The sequence below is a fragment of the Eucyclogobius newberryi genome, unplaced genomic scaffold (genome assembly GCF_026437365.1).
Source record: "Eucyclogobius newberryi isolate DKJ021-1_F unplaced genomic scaffold, fEucNew1.0.hap1 SCAF_15, whole genome shotgun sequence".
NCBI classification, from domain to species: Eukaryota; Metazoa; Chordata; class Actinopteri; order Gobiiformes; family Gobiidae; genus Eucyclogobius; species Eucyclogobius newberryi.
The window spans coordinates 27,270,475-27,289,164 of NW_027315779.1; the positions used below are offsets into that span (position 1 = coordinate 27,270,475).

The 18,690-nt window shown below is 43.0% G+C and overlaps 1 protein-coding gene across 1 annotated transcript in view; it reads right to left on the reverse strand.

Moving 5' to 3' along the window:
- zbtb16a (zinc finger and BTB domain containing 16a) overlaps positions 1-18,690 on the reverse strand; it is a 235,199-nt gene that overhangs the window by 12,728 nt on the left and 203,781 nt on the right. Inside the window, exons 5-6 of the mRNA XM_072446911.1 lie at positions 18,382-18,552; positions 90-260 (exon numbers count right to left, since the gene is read on the reverse strand). Of these exons, the coding sequence (XP_072303012.1) occupies positions 90-260; positions 18,382-18,552 (342 nt within the window). The remainder of the gene's footprint in view (positions 1-89; positions 261-18,381; positions 18,553-18,690) is intronic.

The window sequence follows — 18,690 nt, forward strand, 5'->3', positions numbered from 1 at the left end:
TTTTAATTAATTTTTTTACAGCGCACTGGTCATAGTCGGGTCAATACAAGTTGCGTAGCTGTGTCCGTGTGGGCGTCGGCCTGCCGTACCTGTGTGCACGCGGTAGTGGGTCTCCAGCTGGTGCTTGAGGCTGAACTTCTTGCCGCAGCCGTTACATTCGTAGGGCTTCTCTCCGGTGTGGATGCGCTTGTGGCCCTTCAGCGTGCTCTCGTCCCGGAAGCAGCTCCCGCAGAACTCGCACTCATACGGATGGTCTCCCGCTGAAAACAAAGAAAGAAAGAATATGTTGAGGTATGGTAAGTTTTATCAGTTTTGTTATTTTAGCGACAAAAAAACAAGTTAAGCACTGGTGAGTTCTGAACAGAATTGCTACAGTGACATCAATAATAATAAATAAATGCATCATATATTATGTCAAAATCTCATCCTGTCTCGTTCTCGTGGAGACCCCAGCACATTATCCTTTATTCTGCAATCAATCAGGCCTCACTGTACCTTTGAGGACATTTGCGTGTTGTAGAATGTATGAAAAAAGGGTGTGGTGGAACCATAAACAAAAAGAATAATTAAAACAGCAAATACGGAAGTTTGTTAACAGTTTAATGAAGGGAATTTGATCTTTGATGAAAATGAATATCGTTAAAAAACAGCAGTTCCTGGATGATTCCCCTAGTTATATCAATGAGTGGAACTAACTATTTTGTGAATGAGTAAATACTATGAAGTAATGCAAGACTCCTCCAAAACTCCAGACACGAACATTACAATGGTTAAAAGCTTCAAAACCGTTTTGCATAGAATGGAACCTTTTCAAGCTCACAAAAAAAAAACAAAAAAAAAACACAAAAAATAACACAAAGCTAAAATCCCCTGGAGGACAAAAAAAACTTGCACCTTACTTCAAAACCCATCACGACCCGCTTTGGCACCCACCTTTTTTGAAAACCCTGTCAACTCCAATCATGACAACACCGGCGTGACATGCTTAGAAGCCAATACCTGTCCAATACAGTGGAACGGATAGCTTTAATGATCGACTACCGCAGGAACAATAGGCTGGGCTGGCCATTTAACAGCGCCACAATACCCCGACATCCTAATCTGTCTTGTCTCCTGTCTTTACAAATCACCGGCGCGTTTGTTTTGGCTCTGTGTGCGTCGGTAACTGATTGTCATGTCAGGGCTGTTGACTGGACACAAGATGCATTATTGACCGAGTAGTGGACCGGGGTGCATTAATAGATGATATGACGGATGCGCTGAACTCTGGGTAATGAGCTAACCTTGCCATCTCACAACGTATTGTGGCGGAATATACAAGAGCGCAAAGGGAATCGCAAACAAGGTGGTTATTCAAAGAGAGGGAGGAATTGGGATTCAAAGTGCGGCGTGGTGTGGTAGGAAGCTGGGACAGCCAAACGAGAAGAGGAACGGCTACTGGAATTGTGTTGTGTTGCAAAGGTGGTTTTAGTAATTGCGGGCTTCCATTATGCAAATGTTGACGGTCTATGGAGCAAGGTGATGCGGTTAATAATAAAGGGATACAGAGGATTCAGACAGATCAGTTTGAAAGCTTTCATGGTGATTAGAGGCGCATTGTGTGACTTTTCTGTTGGAGGGTGCAGCATGGTAATAAACGTATCAATCCATCAGGCCAAGTGACAGGTCAGATCTGTGCAGGGGCGACTCCGTTCACTGTTTTTGATCGATAAATGTATCCGCGATCAATTGCATGCATGACAGTTAAGTTTAATGTTATACTATGGAAGCAATAACATGCCTTGCCTATTTTATTATTATTTTTTGTCGACATACCAGATACAGACATTACATATGCAATTTTGGGTAGGAAAATAACAAACTTAGTTAAACCAATAATTTCCGTGTGTTGGTTACATTGACAGAAGTGATGAGTCCCCAAATGATATGACGAAAAAATGTATAATGTATACAGTAATTCAAATACCGTGGTAGTATTTGCTGGCCTACCAAAGTAATTTATCTAGGTTTATATCCTCAATATAAAATCAAACCTTAGTCATGACATGATCCCTCTGGGGATCGCCTACTTTTTATGTTTGAAAAAGGTTGTGAACCACTGAGTTAGAGTCCAACATGTATTCAGTGTTTTATCAAGATGGCAGCTTGTTATAGGAGTATTTTGTAATAAAGTCTGTTTCTCAAAAGCATCTCCAGGGATATTTTTCGATACTATAAGAAGGTATACAGTTAATCAAATGTCTGCATATTGCAGCTGTTGGACACAATCTACATGATAGTAAGTAAACTCTTTGAAAGAACACCCATGCCAGGTAAGGATTTAATCTGTAAAGGATTGTCTGCATAAATCATTGTCTACGGTTTCATTTAATGACAAAGAAACTACAAAAGCGGGCTTGCTGCCATTCATCGTCGCTAACTATTCCCCTGGTGTCCGAAAAGCTATTGTGTAGTTAAAAAAAAGAAAATAAAATCTATTGTTGACAAGTCACAGCCCATTGTGCCCCCCTCTATAACCTGCTTTGAGTCTTTCACAGCAGCTTCATGAAGAGGTAATGTAAACCAAATTCATAAATTAACGTGCACAAAATGCATAATTAGAATCTGATTTTAAGTTCTTCTTTTTGACTCTAACAGTCCCATCTATAATCTTTGTCAAGTGCCTTTTGCGTCCAACAACATACGATTGCCAAGCTATTGTACTAATCCCTGTACCTCGACTCTTGCGTAGGTCCCAATCCTTTTACAAAGCCGCAGATTACGTCGCCTTTTGTCTTTGTCATTGATGCCTTTTCTATTACCGAACCCCCTTTCTCTCACTCCTGATTATATTTCATTTACACACACGACCAGACCGCGCATTCCTTCACAGTCAATCTGCCCGGGCCGCCGATCTTCCCTTGCGTCTCTCGTGGGCCTCCAGTCTAAATGGATATTCACATGTCACCGATCGCAGGGAGGAAGGGGGGGGGGGACGACATTATGATTTGCGGATCGCTCTCATCAACTCTAATCGCGCTCTGGTCGCCCGCTTTTCTGATGAGGGTTGCTGCTCTTTTCTTTTTTCCCCGCTCCTTGCGTCACATTCCCCTTGCTACCGCCCGCTCGCCGGATCTTTCTTCTATAATGTTGTGGATATTTAATGCAATCCTCTCCTCCCGCTGCAGGTTCTGAAGTCACCATCAATGACCTATGTCTTTCATTACCGTGGCTGTCCGGAGCGGGAGACGTGCGGCGGAATAAATTGCGTTTCTCGTTATGTGGGCCCGATGTTAAGAGACAATTTGGCGTTGCGTCGTGCATATTTTATCGCGGGGCTTTCGCTTTGCTATGCGCTGCCCGTACAGTAGTAGTAGTAGTAGTGGAGGTGTGTGTTTGGAGGGGGGGTGTTTACGGGGAAGGTGCGTTAAAGATTGATGAGCGATGATCGGATTTAGGAGATGGAGTGACGGGAGATTCAACGTGCTGGTGTGGTTAAATTACAGATTGTTCACCCACTGATAGCGGGATTTAATTTTGGTTTCCTGCTGCCAATCACATAGGCAACACAATAGGAAGAGATTTACAGGCATTACCGAGAAAAGATTGGGTTTCAATTTAAAGCCGTTTTCCATTTTTTATTCTGAAATCCGTCTTATTTTTTTGAGTTGGACAAAACATTCAGGAGACCTTTTTTCAATCAATACCTAACATAATTTAATCTTGAGGAGCAAGTGAAGCAGATTATTAAAATACAACAATAGAAGAAGAATTCAAACAAAGGTCTCAGGTTGGGTCAGCAGGAGAGTAAAAAAAGTCCAGTAAAAGACAAGCAAATATTTGTCCTTTGTTTAATGTCCAAGTCTAGAACTCTCAAACCACTTAAACTTATGCAGAAGCACTTTTTCCTTACATTTTATTAGATGCCTCTTAAGCCTGCTGCATACTAAAGGATTTTAAAATTGTTTGTGATTTTAAGACGTAACACAAAGCTCACAGACCTGAGAACATTTTGCAACATTCATTTGTCTCGCAAAAGATTTAGAAGAAAGCGCAAGTTATAAAGGCCTTTCTCACTGTAGCGCTGATGACGAATGAAAAGGCTTGCACAAACTCAGAGAGCCTAGCACTGTCGGCTTCTCTGATTGGCTGTGGTTAAGTTGTTGGAACCTCAACATTTGAAGTTTGCGAACTGGTTTGCGACAACTAATAGGGATCACACCGACCCCACAAACAAGAGCAGTAACACCACAAATATTCCTTTACAAGAATCGCTGCTCAGGCCACACCTCCCTGAACTTGCGGAGAGGCAAATCAGCAAATAAAGATCCTCTAGTGTGCAGAAGGCTTCAATGGTTTCTACGGCACAAGAATGTCCTTCATGATCAACACTTACTACTTATTGTAAAGGCAAGGTTGGCGAGGTGTCTTGCCCAAGGCCCCAATAACAATGACATGATCGGAGCAAGTTAATAGTAACAACCAATGTTTGACATAGGAGAAGATACACTCATTTCGTTGGACAACAAATAGAAATCTACATTAACCACCGCCTTTTAAGAACCACTCAGCTACTCTACAACCTAAGCTACGGTCTATCCATTTCAGACGCACTGGAACAATCCAATCCTCCAACATGAGTGCGTGCTTATCATAGGGTGTCCTCTTCTCTACCGTCTCACGCTCACGAGCACCTAGCTGAAGGATTATCCAACCGCACATCGACATCTCCATGGTATCTACTCTGGTATCGTCTTTATGCTTTCACCGCATTCAATCTGTAACGCCGTGAAAGATGAGCGTCCCATTCTGATGAGAAAGTGTACGGAACCAAGAGAGAACCAAAAGGGGGAAAGAAGAAAAACAAAAAAAAAACAGTGACAGTATTTATTTGTCTGCATGAAGTTATCAGCCGCCGCCTCTGTGCGACTCCGCGTGCCCTTTCTAGCGATGCAGAAGATCACAATCCATCATGGAGGGCCCGACGCTACGCCAGCCGAATAACAACGACATGAGACGAGATTCACCTGCCTTTAATTAGAGCTCCAATCAGGGAGAAGAGAGGAGCGGAGAAGGGGGAGAGAGGAGATGCTAATGCTCCCGGGGACCTATGGAGACCTGTTTACGCTTAATGTCTTGTTGATTCTGCGACGGGGGCGGAGATGTTTAAATGTCACATGGTAAAGAGGGGGGGGGGTTGTTGTTTGCACTCCAGCTGTAATGTAATGTACAGCCAGTGGTAGTGGTGGGAAGTAACGAAGTAAAGTAACATCTTAGGTATCTGTACTTTACTTTAGTTCATTTTCTAGTGAATACTTTTTACTTTTTCACTACATCTGAGAGCAGTTATTTTCTACTGCACTACATTTTTGAACAGGACAGACAAGTAAAATATATTTTTTTGGACTAGGATTAGGTTTAGGTTTTTTATTTTATTATCATATACATTTTATTATTTTTTTGTATTATTATTTATTCATTTAATGTTTATTGAGACATCATGCTTAATTTTTGTGTTCATTTCGAAGCAATTAAATTAAAAAATGACCAGAAAAATTGCTCCTGATGACCAAAAGTCAGCAAAATTCTTCATCAAGATTAAAATTTTACGCTGTAACAGTTAAAATGTTCAAATGTTAAATTACTTTTACTCTAAAAGTATGAAACAAGAAATAACTGATCATTTATTATTTAGCTTATCTTTTATATCTTCTATTGTATATGAAAAATCCTTCATCATCATCAAATAACAAAGAGCAAAAACGTCTCCCAAACATCAACACATGAACTAAAAGGCCAAAACAACTGCGCTTCTTCGCTCGGACCACCACTAGAGGTCCCCCTATAGCGCGGCCATACCCCGAGCATATATAAACACCAGTGTAGCCCCGCGGGGGAGCAAACAGGACTTCATTTTGTCGGGGCAATCCTCCTGGCCTGCTCAATAATGGGACAAGTCCTGAGTGTCACCCCCCCTCCCCTGCCCCTCACCCTGTCACCACATGGCAGGGGCGACACACACCGGGGCTGAGTGCACCCTTGGGAGCCACGCCACCTGCGTCTTTCCACCTTCTCCTCGAAAAATAAAGAAGTCGACAGACATAAAAGACAGGAGTTCAATGTTTTTGCGTGTGGAGGTGTCGTGTGAGGTAGTCTGGCCACGTTTGTCAGTTTATTTTTAAATCATTGTCCCATATTTAAGCCTACGTTTCTTTATATATTCATTCTTTGTTTAACGTTTTCTACTGTTTCTAAGTGTAAGTCCTCTTTTTTTTTATATTAACACCATCATTTGATACTTTTCCTTGAGTTCCCCTCACATTAGACTTACACTGGCTCATTTCTGACCCTCTCTAACATCTCATGTACCATATTCTCCGGAGTATAAGTCGCACCGGAGTATAAGATAAGATATTCCTTTATTGTCCCACATGGGGAAATTTCATTGGTGCAACGCAGGAAGATACAGAGGTAGATACAGAAGAACAGATCACTTATAGGAAGTCTGAAAAACACTTTCAGTAGAAGATCTCCTATAAACAAAACCTCCCATTTCCCAACAAGGGATGGAGGGGAAAATAATAAAGATAAAAATAAATAAATAAATACATAAATACCATTGCATGTGATCACGACAGTAATTGCACATGAATATGTGTCACGACAGCACATAGATTGCACATGAATTTCACAGTAATTGCACATATGACAGAATTGCACATCAGTATTAGGTTAGGTCAGTATTGCGAGTGTTCAGTACTAAGAGTGTTTGTTATAAAGTCTGACAGTAGCAGAAGGAAAGACCTGCGAAACCTTTCCTTCACACAGCGAGGGTGGATCAGTCTCTCACTGAAGCTGCTCTCCAGAGCGGACAGAGTGTCCTGCAGGGGACAGAGTGTCCTGCAGGGGACGGGGACAGAGTGTCTTGCAGGGGGTGGGACTCATGGTCCAGCATAGACGTGAATTTAGCCAGGACCCGTCGCACCGGAGTATAAGTCGACCAGCCAAAAGAAGAAAAAAACATACATAAGTTGCACAGGAGTATGAAATGCGGTTGCAAGTGTGAAAATAACCAATAATATCACACATAAGTTGCTCCAAGTATAAGTATACAAGTATAAATATAAGTGTAAGTCGCACCTGAGCCAAAACTATGAAAAAAGGTGCGACTTATTGTCTGGAAAATGTACAATTTTCCGAATAGTGTACATATAATTAATATTAATATTTGTTTTATATTTTTGGATGCGTGCAAATAGTGTCTTTAGTTTTCCTCGGAGTTGGATTCATTTCAATGGGATTCACTCATTTCTGCTCATACTTCTGTTTCCGTGATTTAGCCTCTTGCCTCTCTCTCCTCTGCCGTCTGCACATGGCAGACACACGCAAGCACCCGGTCGGCACGGCGAAGTGGAACGTGCCGCAGAGTGGACCCTTGGGTGCCCCCGATCACTGCCACCTGCGTCTCACCCATACAAACCCTCCCTCTCCTTTTACCCCCTGTCCCCTTCCTGCTTTCTCTTCCTCTTCCCCTGCCGCTTCCAGCCACATCACACGCCCGCGGACACTAGCCTGGTCATTATGTACGGCGAGGACTAGTAAATCACCGAGCTACATCTTCTGCCAAGACCCCCACTCACCCCCCCACCCCCTTTTTCTCCCCCCTCTTTCCTATGGCTGGCTATCAAATACAGCTGCGACCACAAGACAACGCGACCCGGCACGGCGCACGCGAGACCACCCGGAGGCAATTTGGCGGACGACCGGACAACATCGGAATATTAATGGAAGCTAGTCGCGTTTTAAAAAAAAAACCCAAAACCAAACAATAAATAAATTAATAAAAAGAACGTGTTGTGTGGAGGAAAGGCAGAAAGATTAAGGAGCGGCGTCCGATTTAGGCTCAATTAAAAACAGAGCGAAAGAGAAGAAGAAGCGTTGGTCTGGTGCGAGGCTGTTGTCATTCTGAGCCATCGAGAATGTGTTGAATAAGATGGATGCACTCTGGTTGTTTAACAGGTGCGCAGCATGCGGGATTTTTCTGAACGGCTGATCGTCGCCATGGAGATGTTATTGCTTTGTCATGGGATGTTGCGCAGTATGGCATTAAACAGATCCGTCTTAAATGGTAAATAGTCAGCATTGTTTGTATCGTATTGGCAATTTAAACACTCTCTGGAGGAACAGGAAGTGAAAAAAGTAAAAAATCAGTCTACCAAAAGCACACATTGTCAGGCATTTTGCACGTGGAGAATTGAGTTAGAACTCCATCTACAGGCTGCAGAAGGAATTACATCAACAAACCTAGCGTGCCCCCGACATTTGTAATGAACGCAATTTGACAAAGAAGAAGAAGAAATGCTCAGAAGGAGTCTGTAAATGTATTATGGACTTATAAACAGTGCAGAAGATCTCGGGGTTCCACTTATGATGTTGCAAAACTGGAATATTGGTAACAGAGTGTGTTTTGAGGCTCAGAGGGAGAAAAAAGGATTCTAAAAAAAGGATTAATGAAGTGTGAATGAAGCTAAATATAACTCCAAATGTGTTTTTAATGAGAGAACAATGTTAGAACATGGTTAAGGGCTAAAATTATATTCATGTATTCAATTGGAAGTGTTTTTATTGCTACAGAAAAGCAGGTGTCAGACCGTCGCCCAGGTTACGCAGTGCACCTTTAAGTGCTTGCGCTGTCGTCTAGGCCCCCGACGCGCATTAGACGCAGAAGATAATAGGTCTGATACTCGCTCAAGGTGCGTTTGATGTCGTGACAGGACTAAAATAATACTAAATCTGCCAAATCCCACATGTGACAAAGTCCTTGCCAGATTTTAAACCTGGAATGAAACGTCTGAATTTGTAATTTGAGTGTTGACAGCTGTGTGGGAGATGAAGAACCTGTTTTCTTATGTGGGAAAATAGATTATGGATATATTTTTTTAAAGCTGAGAAGGTGAAAATTATTCAGTTCAAGGTGGACAGTGTCTGCATTTAACATTAAAGGAGAAATATTATATTTTTTCCAGGTAATTAGTGTCCAACTATAACATAAATAGATCATCATTTTACATTTTGTCCATTGTAAACTGTAATATTGATCTTGAACGGCTTGAAAATAGAAACGGGTCTATTGACTTCCTGTTCAACTGTTGCATAACTGCTAAGCCCCGCCTCCACAGTGACATTTCACCTCAACAAGCAGCAGATTGTCATTTTAATGTGTTCATCTTGAATTGTTTATGATTTTTTTATTTCTGAAATGTGGCTACGTGACGTTTTAGAAATCTCCATGTGTCATACAGGGGAAGTGGGTGGGGACAGGGGGTAGGTAAAAACAGGGATTTTCTGAGCACTCGAGCCTCAGTTGCAGGACAATACAGGATTAACTCAAACATGCAGGAATCTAAATACAACTTTGAGTAAAACTGATGATGAGGAAACACTGTTGTAGCACAATTAAAAACTCATTAAAGAAGATTTTTGCATAATTTTTGCTTTAAATTGGATCCTGCATCTGATCGCTGCAAACAAACACATGCCAGAGTTCTACGTATGTTTTGTTCAAAGCTCCATACTTATTTTGATGATCCTTCTTTAATATTTGCAGGACAACAATGCATTCATGTCCTGAAAGAGAAAGATGATCGCCTTTGTTCACTCCTGTTTTATAAGTGAGTAAGTGAATGGAAGAGCAAAATATAAGAATATAATATAATAATTGTGACTACTTTAAAAATAATTGTAGGCATATTCTGCTCATTTTATCCTGGACTATACAGACTGGACAACGCACATGAAAAGACCTTATTATGAAATCAAAATGTCAAAAAAATTACGAACAATTTCAGATTTTAAGGTTAAGTTAAGGTCAACTTTACTGTCCCAGAGGGAAACTAGAATCAGTAAAAGTCTAGAAGTCGTCACAATAATTTCAACATGTATTTGCTTGATAATGTTTTTAAAAACTCTAAATGAACAATAATCGACTGTTTGTCACAATTCACCTCTCGTCTTGTGGAATGTGTATCACGCAGCTCTAACATTCGGCCGGACAACTACTACTACTACTACTACTACTACTACTACTACTTCAACAAATCCTCCTTTTCCCCTGCTCTCTGACATTCGAAATCCCAATCCTTCTGCTCAGCGACCTTGAGACGACCTTTGCGTTTCATTTTGTCAAACCTGTTGCCGGTCGGATCTCCCTCCCGTTCAAAGGCACTCATCTCTGTCGCGTACACCTCCGCCGGCTTTGTTAGGAGATAAAGGACTATTTTAGTTTGGGGGGGTTTGGGTAAACGTTGCTTCCTCGTGTAGGTGAGCCTGCAGCCTGATTCATCCTGTCTATTTTTTGACTCTGGCGAATGGGGCGGATTATTAACATCAAAGTGTAGCCGCGGCGTGCTCCGTCTGCTACTCGGGAGGGGTAGGGCCTATTTTTGGGATCGCTGCGATGATGGGGAGACTTGTTTTTTCTTAATTTATTTTATAATCTCCAGACAAAAGCGGGTGTCAAATTTAAAAAGGAGAGCTCGTGACACTGTGAGAGGTTCAGAAACGACGGTTATAGGAGTCGAAAGTGAAGTTACGATTCTGCAGCAGCTTTGATCACGCGCCAGTTACACGACAGAAGTGTGTTGCTCAAGGGCAAGTGTCACAAGGGTTTGTGATTGACTAACTGGGAAAACTTCTACCGTCATTTAAATAGGAATCATTGCACTGATAAAATGCGTATGATTGTATTGACCTTCAAAAATATTAGAATTGGGGCATATCACAGCCTGGTGCATCCAAACATAGTTCTAGAATATTTATACATTTTTTACTATTTATTCAGTTTTTTTTACATGACTCTCAAGACTGTTACATATTTTTTTTAATTATTTTGTTGTGGTATCCACCCAGTTAGTTTCAGACTTATTTTTTTCTTATTTCTTATTTTTATTTGACATATTTTGGTACGGTCTCGAGACAGTTTTAGACTTCATTTTCTTACATATTTTTTTTATTATTTTTATTTAACATTGTTTGCATCAATCCCAAGATAGTTTGACTTTATTTTTTTCTTCCATCTATTTAAATATTTTACTTTCAATTTCAAAATATTTTTTTCAATTATTTATACGTATAGGGCTGAAAAATAAAGAAATAAATATATGTATACATACACACTTTTTATTTCTTAAATGCCTCTTAAATGCCATGTAAAAAATAAAATAAAAATGACCAATAATGTGCTATTAGTAATTAGTAAAGTGGGAGGTGCCATGATGTGGGGCTCGTTTCTGCTCCTGAAAAAGCTTCAGTTTTTCGTATAATCATGTGTCATATTTCAGAAAATAATAGTCCAAATCTATTTTTTTCAATTCTGCACATGTCGATTAGTATAAGATCAACTGTACGTTATAGAAGTCTTACAAACCTGACCTTATCACGCTGTAGTTTTGACATCGATTAGAAGTGGCAGAGGCCTTTGAAAAGTGTCAAGAACATTATAAAAGGGTTTTACATTTCCACATTTGTCCTTAACATCTGAACTAAATCAACCATAACACAACAATATCTAGTCTAACAAAAAGTAATTCATCTCTTCAAAGTTGTTTTCTTCGTCATTATTTACTACAAACCAAATAGACAAAACTAAGATTAAATTAAAACAAATCGAACTTTAGGAAAACACATTAAATAAGCTTTTTCATTTAAAACGCCAATTTTCATAAAAAACAAAAGCACACGTCTGTCGGATGGAAAACCTTGCGATACTGTAGTACAGATATTGGAGTAGAATAAAATATGTTGTAAGTAACATAAAAATGTATTTGATGTAAATATTTTGAAAACAATAATAAAGTAAAAGTACAGTAAAACGTGTTGGTGATTTGAATAAAGAACTGTGTACTGATCATGGGCCAAAAGGTGAATTCTAATGAATCTTTATATAATTTGATGTACAAAATTTTGTTTTTTTAAACCTTTACGCAGAAAGTCACAATCTACCTCTCAGTTAAAAAATATCATGGAGTAAAAAGTCCAGATACCTGCTTTGAAATGTAGCAAAGTAAAAACTATCCTCTGCAAATACTATTCAAGTACAGACACTTCAAACGCCACTTTACTGCAGTATTGATACTTCAGCGACATCGTGCAGCCCTTTGCTTTTTCTTTTGGCGTCCTCGTTTCGAATTTCCCTGACGACTATTGTGCATTTCGACAACGCCGTACATTGTGCCTCCTTCCTTGCATTCTACCCGCTCTTCCTCCTCTTTCCTCTTCCTCTCCTGTACCGTTGCACCCGGGCTGACTTGTAAATAGCCCTGGCCGCCCTCATCTCGCCGGCTTTCCTTTCAAATATTTATCCGCGCGCCGCTGAGCTAAATCGCCTCTGACACCGAGACTGTTATTTAAGGTCGCAGACAGGCGGCGAGTTAAAGGGGAGGGAGGGAGGGAAAGGAAAGGAGAGACGAGACGAGACGAGGAAGGAAGGAAGGAAGGGGACGAAAACGAGCATCCTTTTTCACACAGCAAAACGGGATGTATTGGCGCGCGTTCATATTCCGACGCGCTGGAAAAGCAGAACGGCCTCGACGGGGAATAAACAGCCGGTGTAAATACGCTGGCAGCTCATTTGGCGACGGCGGCGAGGGATGAATGCGGTTTGTTCGGGCGACGTCGTTTCGCGGTTAATACGCGGTGAGCTACTGTAAATGAGAACGCGGCGGGCGGCGGTATAAACTGGTGTAATGCTTGGAAAAGGAGGCCCGGGGAGAGAAAAGAAAAGGGAAAAAAAAAGGCGGTGATGAAGATGTAAAGGTGAAAAGTATTGAAATGGACTGTTGTGAAATGTAGGCGAAGGTTTTTCGATTAGGCGTCGCGTCTTTCCAGAGGTATAAAGGCTCCTGCGCCAAAAGTTCAACGCCTTTTATGTCCGACCCAATTTTTACTCACAATATAAGATTTATCAGTGCGGATTTTGATTTCGTTATCTAAAAGGAGATTGTTAATTAGAATGGCAACGTGGTCAAATCGAACTCAGAGCAGAGACTTTAGGTCGTACGCTCTGAATGAACTGAAAACATTGCAAAAATGAATGAAGAAATGATGGAAATTTTTGTTTAGACAGAAAAAACTAAAATAAAACTAAGTCATTTCTTATTTCGCAACTAATTCAGTTTTAATAATACGTTTATTTAATTAAAAAAAATACATGATGCAAAGAGTGCTATGTTATTTGCATTAAAGGCACAGAAAATCTTTAAATCAGTGCACACAAAATTCTCAAATAAAAAAAGCTCAAAAATAAAACATCTCAAAAAAATAAATAACATCTAAACAAAGGCCAAAAAAAAAAAGAAACTGATTCAATTCTAAGAAAAAAATTAACACTGATTCAATTATGTTCAAAAACATAGAATAAACACTCACAGCAAAAAAACTAAAAATATTGATTTATCTGCCATTTTTTAAATCTTTGCTCATTACTTTGATTTGTGTTTTGTTTGGGTCCACGCAGACATCCTTGAATGTTGATTACTCTTATTTTCCCTTCACTGCGCGGGCAGCCCAGTGCACAGGTAATTGGCTTTACCTAACCTGAACTGTAGTGTGCCTTTAGAACAGACGTTTTTACCCGTTTGTAAGCGATGGTGGCGCTAGAGGGCTTAAAGTGAGACACGGCAGGTGAAGAGGAAAACATCTGGGATTTAGAGATATCAATTGGAAAGTCTACAATTTACTTAATAATTGTGAGGGAAAAAAAATTCGGAAAGTTTTTCATCATGTCATGTTTTTATATAAAAATAAGGCATTTTAAGTTTTTAAATTGCAAACATTTGATATTTGGGACAATGATAGAACCAGGTTTAAGTTTCTTACTTATGCACAAAATTAAATTACAGAGGGAATTTTGGATGCATTAATATTCAAGTCAACTAGATCGGACTAAAAATGTTGTTAAAATGTTAATTATAAAACAAATAAATCAGGTTTAGACTTAGATATAAAGAAATAGAGCTCCCCCTGCAGCTCTCTTTTGAAAATACATTGTCAGAGAACAGACACAGAAGCTTTTCTCTTTTCTTTATTTGAGAGACACGTGACTTAAGGAGCGTAAATGGGTGTAAATGGCTAGAAAACCTGGAGTTTTACCTATTGTTACTTTACTGTGACTGACATCACGCTGGAACTGCACACATTTCTATGGAGGAAAGTTCCACCGTTACCTTGGCAACACAATGCCGCCAGATACGTTTATGAATGGTCTGAAGACTCAAGAAAAAATACAAAATGGATTTTCAGGAGCCTGGGATCAAAGTATTCATGTTCTCGAATTTGATTGGTCTGCAGTTTAGCACATGCTGCAGTGAAATGAGACTTTCTTGGCCTGACCTGAATCACGGGTCAAGAGACAACATGTGCAGACGAACCAGATGTGAAGACAAAGACACAGGTAAATCAGCTCACATACAGTCATCAAGGACAGAGGGGACAGTAGGGACAGAGGGGACAATAGGGACAGTATGGGCAGCTCAGACATGTTCTTTGTATGTTAAGCTTCGAAATGCTGTGTGTTTTATTACAATCCAACTCTTATTCACTGGGAAATGAGTCTAACTAGAACTGCGAGAACTCTGGTTCCAAAGACAACCGACGCGTGTAAATATCTCATCTTACAACGTGGGCACCGTGTATGCACATTGTCTTGTTTCTTTGTAAATTTCGTTGGAGCGGATTTAATTCTGGAGCGCTGTATAGAACGAAAAGTACCGTATACATATATAAAATACTATGATAAATAGTTTGAGGTCCTTCTGTTATCCTCCGTTTGTTTCATTTGTACATTACTTGACAGGGCACTCATGTTTCTCTGGGGTTTCTCTAGAATAAAATAAATGAGCAGAGAGTGATCTACTTTGCAGATGTAGCAATCATTACAATTTGTTATTTAATGGCCTATTAATGTACAGCGGACCATTCAGACTTTTAAATTGTGATTATCTCATCCACAGAGAGATCAATGCAGGTGCAAATACACAGGAGAAACCAGTTTTGTTCATTCAGTGAGAAATCGACTGTCAGCGGAGCATAAAGGCACATTTAAGCATTAGGCAGACTTCATCTGTGCTCATCTCATCTGGACCAGACCCTTTGCCTCACTGGAGTGATTGGGGGCATAATTACACAAAACTCTTTCATTATTGTAAGCCTATACATAAATGTACAATTATAAAAAACTAACTGGTTTATGCCATGAGCCTCGAGAGTGCCAGTCTTGTGCACTCTGCGTAAAAACCCTGTGCTCTCTTGTCTGTGCCTAAGTTTGTTCTACACCAAGTTTGCTCTGACTTTGCATTTGGGGAAAACATGAGCTTGTGTCTGTTACAGAGAAGAGCTGTCCTTGCATTTGCCATGATATAACACCACATTAGACCCTCAACACACTTGGCTTTTACGCAGAGCACTGAACTGGACACTGGAGATGGGCCCGTGTCCTGTCCTCGTGGCAATGTTGCGTGTGGTGGTGCTGGCATATTAGTTCTGTATATTAGGCCACGTAACAGTATAACCTGAACAGCTGCGTGCTCCTACCTGTGTGTGAGCGGAGGTGCATGTATGACCTGACCTGAACAGTTGCATGCTCCTACCTGTGTGCGAGCGGAGGTGGATGTATAACCTGAACAGCTGCATGCTCCCATCTGTGTGCGAGCGGAGGTGGATGTATAACCTGAACAGCTGCATGCTCCCATCTGTGTGCGAGCGGAGGTGGATGTATAACCTGAACAGCTGCATGCTCCCATCTGTGTGCGAGCGGAGGTGGATGTATAACCTGAACAGCTGCATGCTCCCATCTGTGTGTGAGCAGAGGTGCATGTATGACCTGAACAGCTGCATGCTCCTACCTGTGTGCGAGCGGAGGTGCATGTATAACCTGAACAGCTGCATGCTCCCATCTGTGTGCGAGCGGAGGTGCATGTATAACCTGAACAGCTGCATGCTCCTACCTGTGTGCGAGCAGAGGTGTATGTATGACCTGAACAGCTGCATGCTCCTACCTGTGTGCGAGCGGAGGTGCATGTATAACCTGAACAGCTGCATGCTCCCATCTGTGTGCGAGCGGAGGTGCATGTATAACCTGAACAGCTGCATGCTCCTACCTGTGTGCGAGCAGAGGTGTATGTATGACCTGAACAGCTGCGTGCTCCTACCTGTGTGCGAGCGGAGGTGCATGTATAACCTGAACAGCTGCATGCTCCCATCTGTGTGTGAGCAGAGGTGCATATATAACCTGAACAGCTGCATGCTCTTACCTGTGTACGAGCGGAAGTGCATATATAACCTGAACAGCTGCATGATCCTACCTGTGTGCGAGCGGAGGTGCATGTATAACCTGAACAGCTGCGTGCTCCCATCTGTGTGCGAGCGGAGGTGCATGTATGACCTGAACAGCTGCATGCTCCCATCTGTGTGCGAGCGGAGGTGCATGTATGACCTGAACAGTTGCATGCTCCTACCTGTGTGCGAGCAGAGGCGCATGTATGACCTGAACAGCTGCATGCTCCTACCTGTGTGCGAGCGGAGGTGCATGTATGACCTGAACAGCTGCATGCTCCCATCTGTGTGCGAGCGGAGGTGCATGTATGACCTGAACAGTTGCATGCTCCTACCTGTGTGCGAGCAGAGGCGCATGTATGACCTGAACAGCTGCATGCTCCTACCTGTGTGCGAGCGGAGGTGCATGTATGACCTGAATAGCTGCGTGCTCCTACCTGTGTGCGAGCGGAGGTGCATGTATGACCTGAACAGCTGCGTGCTCCTACCTGTGTGCGAGCTTGAGGTGCATGTAAGACCTGAACAGCTGCGAGCTCCTACCCGTGTGCGAGCGGAGGTGCATGTATGACCTGAACAGCTGCGTGCTCCTACCCGTGTGCGAGCGGAGGTGCATGTATGACCTGAACAGCTGCATGCTCCCATCTGTGTGCGAGCGGAGGTGCATGTATGACCTGAACAGTTGCATGCTCCTACCTGTGTGCGAGCAGAGGCGCATGTATGACCTGAACAGCTGCATGCTCCTACCTGTGTGCGAGCGGAGGTGCATGTATGACCTGAATAGCTGCGTGCTCCTACCTGTGTGCGAGCGGAGGTGCATGTATGACCTGAACAGCTGCGTGCTCCTACCTGTGTGCGAGCTTGAGGTGCATGTAAGACCTGAACAGCTGCGAGCTCCTACCCGTGTGCGAGCGGAGGTGCATGTATGACCTGAACAGCTGCGTGCTCCTACCCGTGTGCGAGCGGAGGTGCATGTATGACCTGAACAGCTGCGTGCTCCTACCTGTGTGCGAGCGGAGGTGCATGTATGACCTGAACAGCTGCATGCTCCCATCTGTGTGCGAGCGGAGGTGCATGTATGACCTGAACAGCTGCGTGCTCCTACCTGTGTGCGAGCGGAGGTGCATGTATAACCTGAACAGTTGCATGCTCCTACCTGTGTGCGAGCAGAGGCGCATGTATGACCTGAACAGCTGCATGCTCCTACCTGTGTGCGAGCGGAGGTGCATGTATGACCTGAACAGCTGCATGCTCCCATCTGTGTGCGAGCGGAGGTGCATGTATGACCTGAACAGTTGCATGCTCCTACCTGTGTGCGAGCAGAGGCGCATGTATGACCTGAACAGCTGCATGCTCCTACCTTTGTGCGAGCGGAGGTGCATGTATGACCTGAATAGCTGCGTGCTCCTACCTGTGTGCGAGCGGAGGTGCATGTATGACCTGAACAGCTGCGTGCTCCTACCTGTGTGCGAGCTTGAGGTGCATGTAAGACCTGAACAGCTGCGAGCTCCTACCCGTGTGCGAGCGGAGGTGCATGTATGACCTGAACAGCTGCGTGCTCCTACCCGTGTGCGAGCGGAGGTGCATGTATGACCTGAACAGCTGCATGCTCCCATCTGTGTGCGAGCGGAGGTGCATGTATGACCTGAACAGTTGCATGCTCCTACCTGTGTGCGAGCAGAGGCGCATGTATGACCTGAACAGCTGCATGCTCCTACCTGTGTGCGAGCGGAGGTGCATGTATGACCTGAATAGCTGCGTGCTCCTACCTGTGTGCGAGCGGAGGTGCATGTATGACCTGAACAGCTGCGTGCTCCTACCTGTGTGCGAGCTTGAGGTGCATGTAAGACCTGAACAGCTGCGAGCTCCTACCCGTGTGCGAGCGGAGGTGCATGTATGACCTGAACAGCTGCGTGCTCCTACCCGTGTGCGAGCGGAGGTGCATGTATGACCTGAACAGCTGCGTGCTCCTACCTGTGTGCGAGCGGAGGTGCATGTATGACCTGAACAGCTGCATGCTCCCATCTGTGTGCGAGCGGAGGTGCATGTATGACCTGAACAGCTGCGTGCTCCTACCTGTGTGCGAGCGGAGGTGGCGCTTGAGGGCCGTGTGGCTGGGGAAGGTCCGGTTGCACTCGCTGCAGATGTAGCTGCGGACGCCGGCGTGCACCTCCATGTGCTGCTGCAGGGCCGTCTGCGTCTGGAAGCGCTTCCCACAGAGCAGGCAGAAGATGGCCATGTCCGAGCCTGCGCACAAACGCACAGATGACACACAGGTTAGACAAACAACATTTAGACTCTTCAAACTTGGTCACATCTGCTTGGTCGTCCACACACAAACATGGAAATAATGGTTAAACTCTGCTTTTTTCAAATTTGTATTAT